Raw genomic sequence first — 14,034 nt, 5'->3', positions numbered from 1 at the left:
TTTATCTCAGTAACTGATCATATCAATTTGTTCACAGGATTAGCACTCGAATTACGTGGTAAATCACATGACATGGGAAGCAAATCCACGTAAACGGATGTCCTTGGGTGGGTTGGGGTGGGGTTGGAGGGTATAGTAGACATTTGGATGAAAAAAAAATATATTGGGTGCATGGGAGCCATTGTCTATTAATTTATTAAGTTTTAATTCAGTCCGCAATTTATCATTTTTTTTAAATCGGGTTTATTTTTATATTTAAAAAATATATTTAAAAAAATTGAAATTTTTTATTTTTTATTAATTTTATATATTTTATATTTTCAGATCATTGTATTAATATCAAAAATAAATTTTTTAAAATAAAAAATATTATTTTAAATAAAAAATATTTTAAAAAATTATCATTCATGAATTTTCAAAACACACTTTAAGAGCACTCTGATCCAATACCATCGATTCCAAACACGCCTTAATCCCTGGTTTAACCAAATATTTAGCTAATGTGGGGTTCCAAAATTGGGCTTTCCTTACACGTCCAAATTAATTCATTCACCTCTCTTTAGATTGGTAACGACACGAACAAATTCTCAACGAAAATATACAAAGGGGAGAGATAACTAGACTTGAGCATTCCTCGAATGGGAAAGCACTTGGCAATAAAGGGAACCCATAGAAGCAAAGGAAACATTCTCAACAATCAAGCGAGCAACACTTGAATAAATAAATAAATAAAACGCTGATACAAATTACTCTTTTCTTCCTTGTTTTTTTTTTTAAAGAATTTGTTTTTGCGTTAAAAAAAAATTTCTAAAAACTTTTGAATTTTTTTATCAAATTAATTTTTAATTTTAAATATTTTATATATTAATATTAAAAATCAATTTTTTAAGAATAAAAAATATATTATTTTAATATATTTTAAAAAAATTTAAAAACAACGAATACCACTTCATCCAGTATAATTACCCCAAATCCCCGCCTCCCTCCTCCCCCTCTGTCCCTCGCTCCAATTTTTCATCCAGCTCTCCTTATATCCAAACAAACAAAAAATGAACAAAATCTAATTCTTCGTCTTTTTTGACTCTTTTTTTTGTCAACAGATTTGAAAAGAAAATTAATGGCTCTTTGCAATCGAGTGGTTAAATCAGGCGTTAATTCTGCGATTCTCTTTCCAAAATCTCGAGTGATTCACACGTCATCTTCTTCGTCGAACAGATTTGATTACCGCCAGGTTTCGCAGCTCGTTAAACCTAACAATAAACGCGCATTTCTCGTTGATACGTTAGCACTGGTAAATATATTACTTCAATTTTAGAAGTTTCGAAGTTTAATACGTGGAAAAATAATAACTGATTTTTTGTTGTCTTGAAGGTGAGAGGATTGGAAGCTCAAGGCGTGCCGTCGAAGCAAGCGGAGGCGATAACGGCTGCGATTACTGAAGTGTTGAATGATAGTTTGGAGAATGTGGCTCATTGTTTTGTTTCCAAGGCTGGAATGCAGAAGGTAGTAATTCTTTTCGAGTTTGATTTTTCCTGCGGGCCAACTGTTTGATATTCTTACTTCTTTTTACTGTGAATTTTGATGCTTATTTTAATTTTTGGAATTTTTGTAGAGTGAAATGATTCAGGAATCGAACCTGTCCAAATTTAAATCTGAAGTACAGAGTTCTCAGGTACTGTGAATTTCTTCGATTTCTATTAGATATAATGTCCGTTTATGTGTTTATTTCCAGGGTTTCTATCGGTGTATTATTAGGTTTAGGATAATCCTAGTGTTTAAGTTCTTGCATTTATCAAAGGTTGGGAGTTTGCGTTCAGGATTATTGTTCAAACAATTGCTTATTGTTTGTTTTCTCCTTTTATGTGTGCAATGTAATATTCTTTAATAGATTCATGGATGTAATTATGTGATCTTGAACAATATCTAATGTCAAGTAGCATGTCGATGTTTTCCTTTGACGGTTGGTCAAAGAGATTTCAACAATATTCAGGAAATGTAGGATATTATCGCATGTATATTCGGACGTAGTTGTAGGAGCACTTTCTATGAGTTGAGGCTGGAAGAAATCACTTTAATCTGAAAAAATGGTTGTTCTTACAACCAATTTTGATGTTGTTGGAAGTAAAATTGACTGTTTAGATCTTTGAGTGATTACTATGGAAGAACTTTTCGAGCCTTTCTGAAGCCTCTAGGATAGTCACTCTATGCGGGAGGAGAGAGTGAGATGTGGCATGTTATAGAGCAAGAAAGTGTTCAAGTGCTATTGTATATGAGCTACTCCATAAGTAGTATCAAATGTTTCAATAAGAGTGTTGATAGCGTATACTCTCAGCTATGCATCAACTTAACAAATTTGTTTGTCAAGCGGAATTTTTTTCTCACTCTTAAAGCATTCTACTTGTTACCTTGAAGAATTTCTAGTTTTAGTGCTTCATGAACCTTTTTGTGGTTTGGGATTTCTTTTGCAGAGAGTAAAAGTGATGGACTTTTATGTATGTATTCTTGCATCAGTTTTATATAAATTTTGTGCTTCTCAAAGTAATTAGGAGCATAAAATACAATTATTATAGATTGACACAGGAATTACTAGATGATCTTAGTGCAGTTATCCCTGGTGTTTGTTGTGTTGATTATTCATGAAGAATTTTGCATAATGCAGGAGCATCATTTTTCTATGTTGCAACGTGAGATTGAAAAATTACGAGGTGACATCGAGAAAATGAGCAGTGAACTGAGGTCTGTGGTAGCAGTTTTCTGCCAGATGCATGATTTTTTTTTTTTAATGCTGATGCTCACTGTTTAATATTTTTCTCTCTACAGGCATGAAATCGACAAGGTCACTGCTGGACAGCGTTTGGATTTGAATCTCGAAAGAGGGTAAGGAAAATTGACTTTGTTACTAATCTACCCAACCAGCAATTGAGTATGCAGTCCGTGGATTAGTAATGAGAATCCCCAAAGCAAAAAAAATTCTTACTTGATTCTTTCCTCCATTTTGAACTGCAAGAACCCAAATATGGAGGTTATTTGGTTAGGCTATTTGAATAGGGTCCTTGCTGCTTTGATTGGTAAGGCTTTAGTTACATACATACAACAGAAAAGAGAGTGAGATGGAAAACAGATGACTGAATTTTAATATCTTGTTTTTTATATTACAAAATGAAATTAAAAGAACTGTTATAAAACATTATTTATAACATGCTGATCCAAGGGTTTTTTTTGGCTCTGACATGGATACCCATGGCAGTTCTCGTTCCTACTTGTTATCCCCAGATTTGTCACTTTCTAGCTTTACAACTGCTTCATATTGAATGCTTTAACTATGTGCAGGCGCATCCGTGACGAGCTAGCTAATCAAAATGCAGAAACCACCAGTCTCACAAACAAGCTTGATCGGGTGAGCATATTAATTTCAAGTGAAAATAATATTTGCTTTCTAGCCTTTTGTAATGGCAAAGAAACCTGATTCAATTTGAAATATTTGATTTTGTCCACAGGAAATTCATGCATTAAGAGCACACTTGGAAGCAGCCAAATATGATGTGATTAAATACTGCATAGGTACCCTCGTATCCATATGTGCAGTTGGAATTGCAACAGTACGTATCTTGTTGTAGTGCTTTGGCAATTAATTGCAAAACTCTTGCAAGATTATAAATTTCCTTTTTTTTCATGGAAACTGTCAGCACAACAAAATCAAACAGTATAGGAGCATTGTTTGATAGTCATAGTTAGAACAGTTGTTGGTTTTCCCATGGGTATCCGCAAGGTTTCATTTCGTGCTACCCTTAGTTTTAATGCCATATAAAAACCGGAAAACAGATGCAATTATTGATTGTGCTTTTAGGAACTCAGTTGTTTTTTTCACATATAAATGGAATGTGACACAATTAAGTATATAAAATGGTGTTCTTTGTCTGGCAGAAGCACATGGGTGCATAAAAACTCCAATTTTGTGAAGATTGTGTTGTGTAGTTTTTTAGACGTCGGATCATCTGCTTTTATGGGCTGTCTATCATAAAATATCCAAGGATTTTTTTATCACAGCTTCTTTTTGTTAGCCAAAAAGAGGTATTCTCAAGTTAATCTGCACATTAATCGATTTTAAAGGTGCGCTACTTGTATCGACCTATTACATTCAATAAATTTAATAAATTCATAACTCTTCATTTGTAACTAATTGAAAATTCCTTTTTTTATTCCCTCAGTGCTAGGTGTCTTTGATGCTTCAGACTTAGAGGTGGTTTGAGAATACACTAATGATTGATTTTTAAAGTATTTTTTTATTTAGAAATATATTAAAATATTTTTTTAAAAAATTATTTTTGATATTAATATATTAAAGCAATCTGAAAACTCTTAAAAAATAAATTTTAAATAAAAATAAATTTCAAAATTTAATCATCCCCTGTTTTCCAGTTATAAATTTAATATGCTAACTCGGTAGATTTTTTTTCTTTTTTTTTTTTCATTGTTAATTTTTTTACTACTTTATTTATTATCATTGTATTTTTTATTTGTATTATTTAAATTAGTTAAGTTATTAAATTTAATCAATTTAATGACTTGAATCTAAAAAAAAAAAATTATTTTTTTGTTTTAACACTTGTATTTCTTTGATTTTTTTTTTTCACATTAAAAAAAAATTAGGCGGGCTCACAGCATAGCCCAAGTCTATTCGTTGGTTATATGTTGTAGCAGAATAGCTTCGAAGATCCCAGGAGACACCAAGAATCCAACTTGTAGACATCTCGTTTACTAGTTTTATACTTCCATCCAAAATATCGAAAAGACAGAACAAGTCATGACTATCGTTTTTCAGGCTTAATTTGAACCGAACATTACTCGCACATGAACCTAGCAGAACAGGAGACGGAAAGACGGGTAAAGTAAGAAAGTTGCGCACAAAATACTTTAGTACGTACTCAGGATAATGTCGAGACTCTGAGACAATGGAACCCTAAGATACTGAAGAGATTGACCGCCATTTTCCTCTTCCCTCCCTCTTTTTACTTCAAAAGGAACAATTCAACCCACAAGTTGGCACAGCAACAAGTCGAACAGCCCTTGCATTCGGGTCACGCCCGATAGCCCATGCATTGATCATGACACGCGGTCTCGACTCTATACCCGTTAAGGATACTATATATCTTCAGCTGTTTCATGGAGGAGGAGAGGGATTGGAGGGTGGAGACGTAGGGTTTCTTTCATTGCGCATTTGAGATAGGTAAGTCTCAAGGTCCGGTTCATGGACTTTCCGATTCAAGCCAACCACGTCTTCAAGTTCTTGCTGGACTCTCTTGAGGTCATCTGAGCTCTTCATTAACTCTGCAACTGCCCATTCTGTTGCTGATGCCACAGTTTCAGTTCCACCAAACATCTGTAGAGGCGAAGTACAATGCATGTGTTTAGAACTAGTTTTCTTGCCCACCATGCTCTGAATGCTTTTACCAATTTCTAATTGATTATTTTATTTTTAATTAAATGAACAGATTGGATAGTTTATTGAATTAAAGATTCTATATTTGAAATCTAAATAATTTATATAAAGTTTAGCCATTTTTTAGTTAAACTAAGAGCATGAACAAATTGTCATTTGATATATAATAACCAAAGAAATAGTAAAAACTTGTGAACCCTTAAGAGGTGGAGTGATGTCATTTAATATTATTTCTTCGTATTCTCTCTCTCTCTCTCTCTCTCTCTCTCTATATATATATATATATATATATATATATATATATATATATATATAATTTCATGTCAGTTATTGAATATTTACCATAAATGCATCACCTTACACACACACACACACACACACACAAATCCTATCATTATGGCTTGAGGCCATGATTTTTTTTCTACACAACATATTTTACTTGCATGCTCTTTTTCGAAAACAAATTTTTTTAATTTAATCTTAAAATTGTGGGAGTTTCATGAAAGAATCACAATTCAACTATCACTAAAAAATAGCCATTTGTTCACCAAAACGTGTGTTGATTTTCAAAGAATCTTTAATGGATAAGATCGAAAGTGAAAAATGAGGTAAATAGAGACAAAAAAAAAAGGGCAAAACGAGATAAATAATTGTAAAAAAAACGTATTGATTAATGCGAGAGATTCTAGCTTGCTCTGATGTTAAATTTATGTCCCTATAATCAATAAAAAAAATAAATGAGGGAATATCATAGAGTAAATGTTCTTAATTTACCATGATGAGAGCTTTGATATTATCTTTGTTGAACTTGATGGTGGACTTTGATTTGTCAAAATTATTTTTCGAAGCATCTTCACTGTAAAAGGCAAGTAATTCATCCACCATGTCTGTGTCTACCTCTTCATTTTAGTCTTTGGAATTGAGACTTTCGCTAGTCTTTTTCTTGATTAAATGTTCGTCGATGATTGTCTCAATGAACCCATCTAAAGAACCAAAATAGTTTACAAACTTTGGCCCCAGTCCATCTTCAGGATTTCTTGCCTTAGCTAGCCTTTTATTGAAATCCAGTGCATGAATCCAACCCAACCAAGGAAAGAAATCAACAACATTATAGGCTCCAAAAAAAGCTTTGAAAATTCTTGCAAAATTGACACAAACTCTTCATTCGGAGATGAGCCATAAGCAGCCTTATACGTTAATGCAAGCACCAGCTCACCAATATTAGGTTCACCAGTTTTTTTCAACGTCTGTCTAATTGTAAATTCCATTTCATCTCTTACGAAGACCCAAGATTCAGCCCCTTTTGGACTAAATTAATAGCTTCATAACACAGATTTTTCTCATTTGACGTCAGAATGAACCATAATTGGCAAAGGCCATATCTGCTCTATCATAGGTCACGTAGACAATTGCAACATTTGCAGGCCTGTTGGCAAAAACAATATCTTGAACTTGGAGGACTTCACGAGCTATTTCTGGTGTTGACACAACCACAACATGAAGCCCTCCCATTTGAAGGTGGCAGAGCCCACCGTATTGTCTAGAGAGTCTAGCTAAACCATGGTGGGTCAGTTGGTCCATCATGCCCATGTTGCCATTAATCGGATACCCTCTTGGTCCAGGAGGGTATGGGGGCTTCTTACGCATCGGAATCAGTAAAATTATGGAGACAGATAGAGAGACTAAGATAAAAAAACAGCATCGGAGAAATTTGAAGAGATTGGAGAGAATCCATGGGTTTGTGTTTGGCACAATGTGACTTTTGGGGTAACAGGCAATAACCATTGCATGGCTGCATTTATATAGAGAGATTAGTGAATTAGCCGTGTCTATAAAACGCTGTTGTTCAGAGAAATTGCTTGTATAAGTGGCAACAGCAAGATGGCACGTGGAAGAATTCCATGGGAACATTTGGAGATTCCAGATTTGATTTGCTACTGTCATCGGTCACCGGCCACCCCTTGCCTACGTTCCTATTTTATGTTTTCAGTCCATAGTCCTCATAACAAGGTTCTGTTTGGTAAGCCGATTAAGGGAGGAAGTGAGTGAAGAGCCAGAGTACAAAATGGAATAAAAACAATTCCCACTTATTGTTTTGTTTTTTTATTTTATTTGATAAGGTTGTCTCAGAATCACTTCCTAAAAAACCTCAACCATTAAATTTGCGAGTCCAACGTAAGATTCTTGCGTAAAACTTATGAGATGATTATTTCTTAGGATAATTTTGAGAAAAATAGTGGTCAAAATTAACTTTACTCAAATATTATATTGATGGCCATGCAATTAAAGTCTCCTAGATTGCCCTTTTCAACATGAAAGTTATAAAATATATTGAGAATCTAAAATTTTTTGTTTTCAATTACATCCTATCCATATGATAATTTTATTTATTTTTAATTATTATGAAAATATGTTTTAAGTCTGTATAAGTTCCATCATCTCTACATGATGGTTCTAAATAATAAATTTTGTTTTTATGTATTTTCATTATTAATTTATATATCATAACATACTAGTGATATCTTTGTATTTTGTCTTTTTTGAAAAAAAAAATTAGTTGAGTTTTTTATTGTTCTTTTGAGATAACAATCAAATGCTATAATTAAAATAAAAATTATATTTACAACAAAAAATCACATAATTTTTTTAAGAAATAAACTTATTTTATATATTTATTTCTTCAATCAAACATGTTTATATTATATTTTTGTATTGAAATACTAGCTAGATATATATGGTAAAAAATTATGTTTTGAACATTTCATTTAATTAAATAAGCATACAAGTTCAACAAAAACAAGTTACAAGATATTTCGTTATTTGGGCCAAATTTTATTTAATCTACATTTTAGCATTTTAAGAAGTCGATCCATAATTTATATGTATATATTATATATGGAATAATTTGTTCTTAATATATTTGTTAGCCACCAGCACATAATTTCTAACTTTGTCGTTGTTAGGAGATGACATTTGCTGGTTTTTACACGTGACTAAAATTATGCTTGCACAACTTACACGTCAGTAGTACTTGGCACATGTTTTGCATGTGAACCATTGTTTTTTTTTTTTTTTTACCATTAAATGAACATATTTTTGTGTCATGATGGAAAATTAGTAAATATCACATTCCTTTTAAATCTTTAAATTTTTCTAATAACTTTTTTTTCCTTTATATAACATAGAGTTTTTTTTTTTCAAACAATTTTGTTTTAAATTTTAATTTCATAAATATCATGTTTTAAACTTATTTTATAAGAAGAGATGGTGATAATATCTTAAAATATCCAAGTAGTTTAGTAATAAGTATAATGTGTTAGATAATTAGTTAATCACTAAGTTCTTGCAATCTTATCTTTGTATTGGTTGATAATTTGATGTAAAAAGTCAAGGTGGCTTGTAGATTGATATGGAAAGCCAAGTACCTTCGAAATGTCTCCTTTAATGGACGCAATGACTTTTAAATGCTTACGTCAGTAACTTTATAGAGGTAGAAAGTTCGATGATATTTTATAGAGATAGGTTTCGAAAATATATGTGCCAAAAATATTAAGAATGAAGAGATTGTGAACCTTGAACTTGGTGGATTCATATGATATTTATAAACCATGAATCTTGTCTTTTTATGGAGAAGAGGGATTGCAGAGTAATTTCACCCATATAAACTAATATGGTATTTTAAGTTGTAGTTTACTCAAAATAACATGTATCGGATTAGTATAAAATATTGGGAGGACTCGCATGAGGGTCCTGAAAGATTACCAATAGACTCGCATTGGGTCTTGGAAAAATTACCAAGGAATTGTTGGGCTCAAACAAGTTTATTGAACCTGATAGTAGTGAAAAATAGGTTCAAACACGCTATCTAGCCTCATGGTAGGTGGGGCCGAGTCCGTGAGAGTACTAGCCTGACACCCAACACCCCAGTTAGGCGTGTCACACCTAGTATGGGCCCCGCAACAACCTTGGCCTGTTCCTCTTGGCTAGGCAGCATGCCCAACGTGGACCTAGACTCCCACCCGGGTCCATATCTTTACAAGAGAGTTTTATTTTAGTATTTTAAGAGATTTTTTTAGGCTCGTTAAATTTAGATTTATCAGATATATTTTGTCACATAAACATCAACTAATATGACAAATTATACTATACTTTAAAATACAGGGGGAAAAAATTGTGTAGGTACTATGAACATATACTCATTGCATTATGGACCACACTATAGACATAAAGTATTTGCACTGTGAACAATACACTGTAGCACCATAAGGGCGTTATCTTTACTGTTTTTATACCAAAAGTTGTTAGGTCTGGCTCGGCCACATGGGACAAATTAATTCTAATAACAAGAAAATTCAAAAGTTGGGAGATAATAAATACAAAGGAAGAATAATGATTGAGAAACCCATCAAATATGATACTTTGCTTAAATTTTTTTTTTTTATTGTAGAAGATGAAAGCCTATTTAAGAAGAATGCGGTCTAAATAAGGTCAATTAAAATTTAAAAAAATTATTTAAAATTAATTTTTATATATTTTTGGATCATTTTGATGTGTTATGTTAAAAATAAATTTTAAATTTTTTTAAAAATATATTATTTTAATACATTTCTAAGTAAAAAAATACTCCTTCCAAACATCATCATGAATTTCACTATGCACGTGGGGAAGGAAAACTGAACAAAAACTTGGAAGATTACTAACAACTTATTATTTCATGTTTATACACACAAAGATAATTGTGACTAATTTTATCCAATGGATTCAGCTCGAACATTATAATTTTTTAAAGTTAATTCAGATTTATAAAAAGTAAAGTAATCAATAAAAAACAAGATATTTAATTGTGAGAATATCATCAAGAAATTATTTGAAAAAGGGGTTATTTTATGTGTTGTGTATAAAGTAAACGGTGCTCAACATGAGCTAGGAGTTCCTTTTCATATAACAAAGAAAGCATTTAAATCTCTTTTCCTAGGGACCAATCCCTTTAAGGGTTTTCAATTAATTAGTTTGTCAGTATATGCCAAGATAATCACATTCCAAATCCATCTTAATCCGATTTAAAAAAAAAAAAAAAAAACTCATAATGATTAGCCAGTCTCTTTCAACAGCCAAGGTGTAGCTCCAAAGAGGGTTTGGAGGGATTGGGTATCCTACCCGTCCATCCAGCCCATCTAGAACAAAGGAACCAACGATCATGATTCCATTTTGAAGTCCACTTTAAACGTTTCACTTTATGAGTGTGCTGATCTTTTTTCTTTTTTAAAATGTATAAAAAGCCACCGCAAAAAGTAAGTTTCATGTTTTTTCTTGTTTTTTTTTTTTTTTTACTTATGATCTTGTTTGTATTTGCATTTTATTTTTTTGATATTTTATGTTTTGATATCAAAAATAATTTTAAAAAAAAACAAAAATAATTATTATTTTAATATATTTTTAAATAAAAAATACATTAAAAATTAATTGTAACTAAACTTTCAACCAAACATTATTTTAAAAAATAATTTTCAACATGATTCGAAAAAAAAATTACTAAAAACAAGCTTTGATACGAAGACATGTATCCTTTATGTTATAACAATACTTATTTTTTAAATTATTTGAAAATATATTATAATAATATTTTTTTAAAAATAAAAATTATTTTTGATAATAGAACATCAATACAATCCAAAATTATAAAAAATTAATTTAAAGTAAAAATTTAAAAGTATTTTTTTAATACAAAAATAAATAAATAAAACATTTTTTTCTTAGTCAATCATGTTCATGATTTATTTGGTACTGAATAATTGCAATGAATAATGATCGCACCTAAAATAACATCATGCCCGTGTAAGAAGATGAGAATTATAATGTTGTCCCATATCAGAATGCTGCTGCTTTATTATTTCACGTTCATGGAAACATCGCCACCCCTGTCAGCCTCGGGAGTGTCAGCTATTTAGTTAAAAATATAAAATAATATTTATAATATTTTTTACTTAAAAATATATTAAAATAATATTTTAAATTTTTTAAAAAAAAAAATATTAAAAAATAATTTAAAATTAAAAAAAAAAACTTTTAAAATTTTTCAAAAACATTAAACCACTGTACCAAACAGTCCTGACATATAATTGCACCAATGATTCATGCGCCTTACACGTAAGTGCACCAATTGATCATGCTTATCTATCACCGTAAAATCAAGGTTGTTTTGTTAATAAATACTAATATTGAAAGCTGGCCATGACTCTTGACTTGTGTTTGATAACACAGTGTTAATTATTTTTTAAAATATTTTTTATTTATAAAAATATTAAAATAATATATATGTATATTTTATTTTTTAAAATTTATTTTTTGATATTTACATATCAAAATAATCTAAAAGTATTAAAAAAAATTAAATTAAATTATGATAAAAAAATAAATTAAAACTCAATCTCAAATACAATTTCAAACACGTCATTCTTAATAATGACACCAGGGGCATGCTCTTAGTCAGCAGACCACTAAACAATTTATAGTGCATCCACTCGGGAAAGCACCATTTGTCCAAAATTGAATTGGCTTTGGTGGTCCGAAATCTAACACCACCATATTTTATTGTCTAAATTGTCTCCATCCGTTTAATTTTAATTTTAATTTTTTGTATTGTCAAAGGTGATGGCTGGATTGTTTTGAACATTTCAAAGGACATTGACAAAAATGGGCATTTTACTAGCAAATACTAACGAACAAAAACAGGCTGGGATTTCTAAGAACAGGCAGAGACTTGATATTCCCCCTCCGCTATTTCAAAAACCCTCCCAATATAAAAAATAAGAAATTAGACGATAAAGAAACTAAACTAAAAGGAAGACTAAGAAAAACGAAGTAAAGGATAAGACTATAGAGATAGGAATCTCCCTATAAACTATGGTAATTAGAACTAAGAGATGCCCTTCCTATGATACATTCGATGTCTGCAACCTAAAAATAAAACCGGACTAACTGAACCGGGTTTGACTCTGGTTCAGAAAAAACCTACACGTTACAGATAAACCTTCAAAAACTAGGAACCATCTGGTTCAACCTGGATTCAGGTCCGCCCATCTCCTTCTTCCTTCTCATCTCTAACACCTTTCGATGGCTATTCGAGTGAACTTCACTCGAAAAGGTAGGGCTGCAGGCTGGTCTATACTCCGGAAAAAGTCGACCGGATTTATAACGAACACCACAAGCATTACATAGCGTTTTCGCACCGAGCGGCCCGGTTCGCCACTGTGGGGTCTTCTGAACCTGGCAATGGCTGCACCGACGCTGGAATTGGGGCGACGCCGTTATCCCACTAGTTTGAACCGCCGGTCTTTTCTTTGGTTTTTTCATTGGCGGTTCACTCAACCACGATAACGAGTCAATTGTTTGGACCGTGTTGGCTGAAACAAGACACGGCATTGAAGAGGTTGAGGATGCTGAGGATGACGGTGTCTCGGTTGGGTTCGACCTACCCGACCAGGTGCGACTAGTGCGTCCGGACCGTTTGGTTCTTGCCTTGGAGGGAACCCGTGAAGGGAAAAAACCAGGAATTTTTGCAAGAGAGGGTTTGGGTTCTGGTTCGAACCGGTTCTTTGCATGGTGGCTTTCTGGTTTTCCTTTATAGGCAGGAACCAAAAGAGAGACATCAGACAAAGAATCATCTACAAAGTGAGATACCCATTCAAGCTCTGCTATGTCATCGGTCTGTCAAAAGACAAAACATGGGTTTCATTAAGAACACAAAAAATATCATCAGAATTAACAATAATTGACAAAAATTCAATCATCTTCACTTACTGGTACAGCAAGTTCACTTGAGAGAAAGGAATCGGAGAAGCTGCTGGAGTTTGAGTAAAAATCATCATCAACACGGTCTTGAGAGGAAACAGAGAGAGAGTCTTTCTCTTCCTCTTCTTGTGCATAACCATCTTTGAATTCACCATTAGAGAAGTCCAAGAAACAATCAACAGAGAAATCTTGGTCACTTGAAACAACAGCAGGTGTGTTAAAAGCAAAGAAATCTTCAGAAATAGCATGTTGGGTTGGTTTTGTAGCTAGTTCGTAGCGTAAACTTGACTTCAAGGCTCTTGTCTCCATGCAGAACTCCATTTCCTATATTCAAAATTCAAGAACCAAAAAAACTTTAACCAAAATTCCCTAAATATACAACAAGTTTTCTGTTCATAGACTAATTGCTTGCTTATGTGCTGTAAATGGCTAAATTACCTGACAAAGATGAGGGGAAGGAAGAAACTGAAAGGATAGATGGTGTTAGTTGGGCACTGAAATGAAGGCTTCTTACTGGGCGAAACTGGTGCGGAGTTAATGGCTTATCTTTGTCTGCCTCTCTTAGATATCTCTCTCTTATTATTAGCAATTCTTTTTCTTTTTTGAAAATTTAATGTTTGTATGTAAAAGTTAATGGTGGCGAATTATTTTTGTGAGTGATATGTGGTCAATTTAGGAGATGACTATTCTCGGGTCTTTATAGGCTGGCCAGGCGAATCCACAGTTCCCGTATAGATTTCTTACCTTTAGCCACCATGCCTTGGTCATACGAACCCACCAAAGCCAGAAACTAAAAAAAATAA

At 32.4% G+C, this 14,034-nt stretch overlaps 2 protein-coding genes and 1 pseudogene across 2 annotated transcripts; 1 reads left to right on the top strand and 2 right to left on the bottom strand.

The window, feature by feature from the left end:
• Positions 1-965: 965 nt before the first annotated feature.
• Positions 966-3,875, top strand: LOC118039699 (protein FMP32, mitochondrial). Its single transcript, XM_035046462.2, has 7 exons — positions 966-1,291; positions 1,372-1,503; positions 1,613-1,672; positions 2,660-2,736; positions 2,821-2,877; positions 3,331-3,397; positions 3,498-3,875. The coding sequence occupies exons 1-7, from the start codon at positions 1,118-1,120 to the stop codon at positions 3,615-3,617; spliced, it is 687 nt and encodes a 228-aa protein (XP_034902353.1). The 5' UTR covers positions 966-1,117; the 3' UTR covers positions 3,618-3,875.
• A 1,033-nt stretch (positions 3,876-4,908) lies between these two features.
• On the bottom strand, positions 4,909-7,175 carry LOC118039700 (cytochrome P450 84A1-like; annotated as a pseudogene).
• Positions 7,176-12,124: 4,949 nt separating this feature from the next.
• Positions 12,125-13,912, bottom strand: LOC118039701 (GATA transcription factor 5). The gene is made up of 3 exons (XM_035046463.2): positions 13,670-13,912; positions 13,241-13,555; positions 12,125-13,147 (listed from the first exon to the last, which is right to left on the bottom strand). The coding sequence occupies exons 2-3, from the start codon at positions 13,550-13,552 to the stop codon at positions 12,473-12,475; spliced, it is 987 nt and encodes a 328-aa protein (XP_034902354.1). The 5' UTR covers positions 13,553-13,555; positions 13,670-13,912; the 3' UTR covers positions 12,125-12,472.
• Between the last annotated feature and the right edge of the window lie 122 nt (positions 13,913-14,034).

This window comes from Populus alba, chromosome 4 (genome assembly GCF_005239225.2).
Source record: "Populus alba chromosome 4, ASM523922v2, whole genome shotgun sequence".
In the NCBI taxonomy this organism is placed as follows: Eukaryota; Viridiplantae; Streptophyta; class Magnoliopsida; order Malpighiales; family Salicaceae; genus Populus; species Populus alba.
Note: the sequence above shows the minus strand (reverse complement) of the source record. Positions and strands in the feature narration are given on the sequence as shown.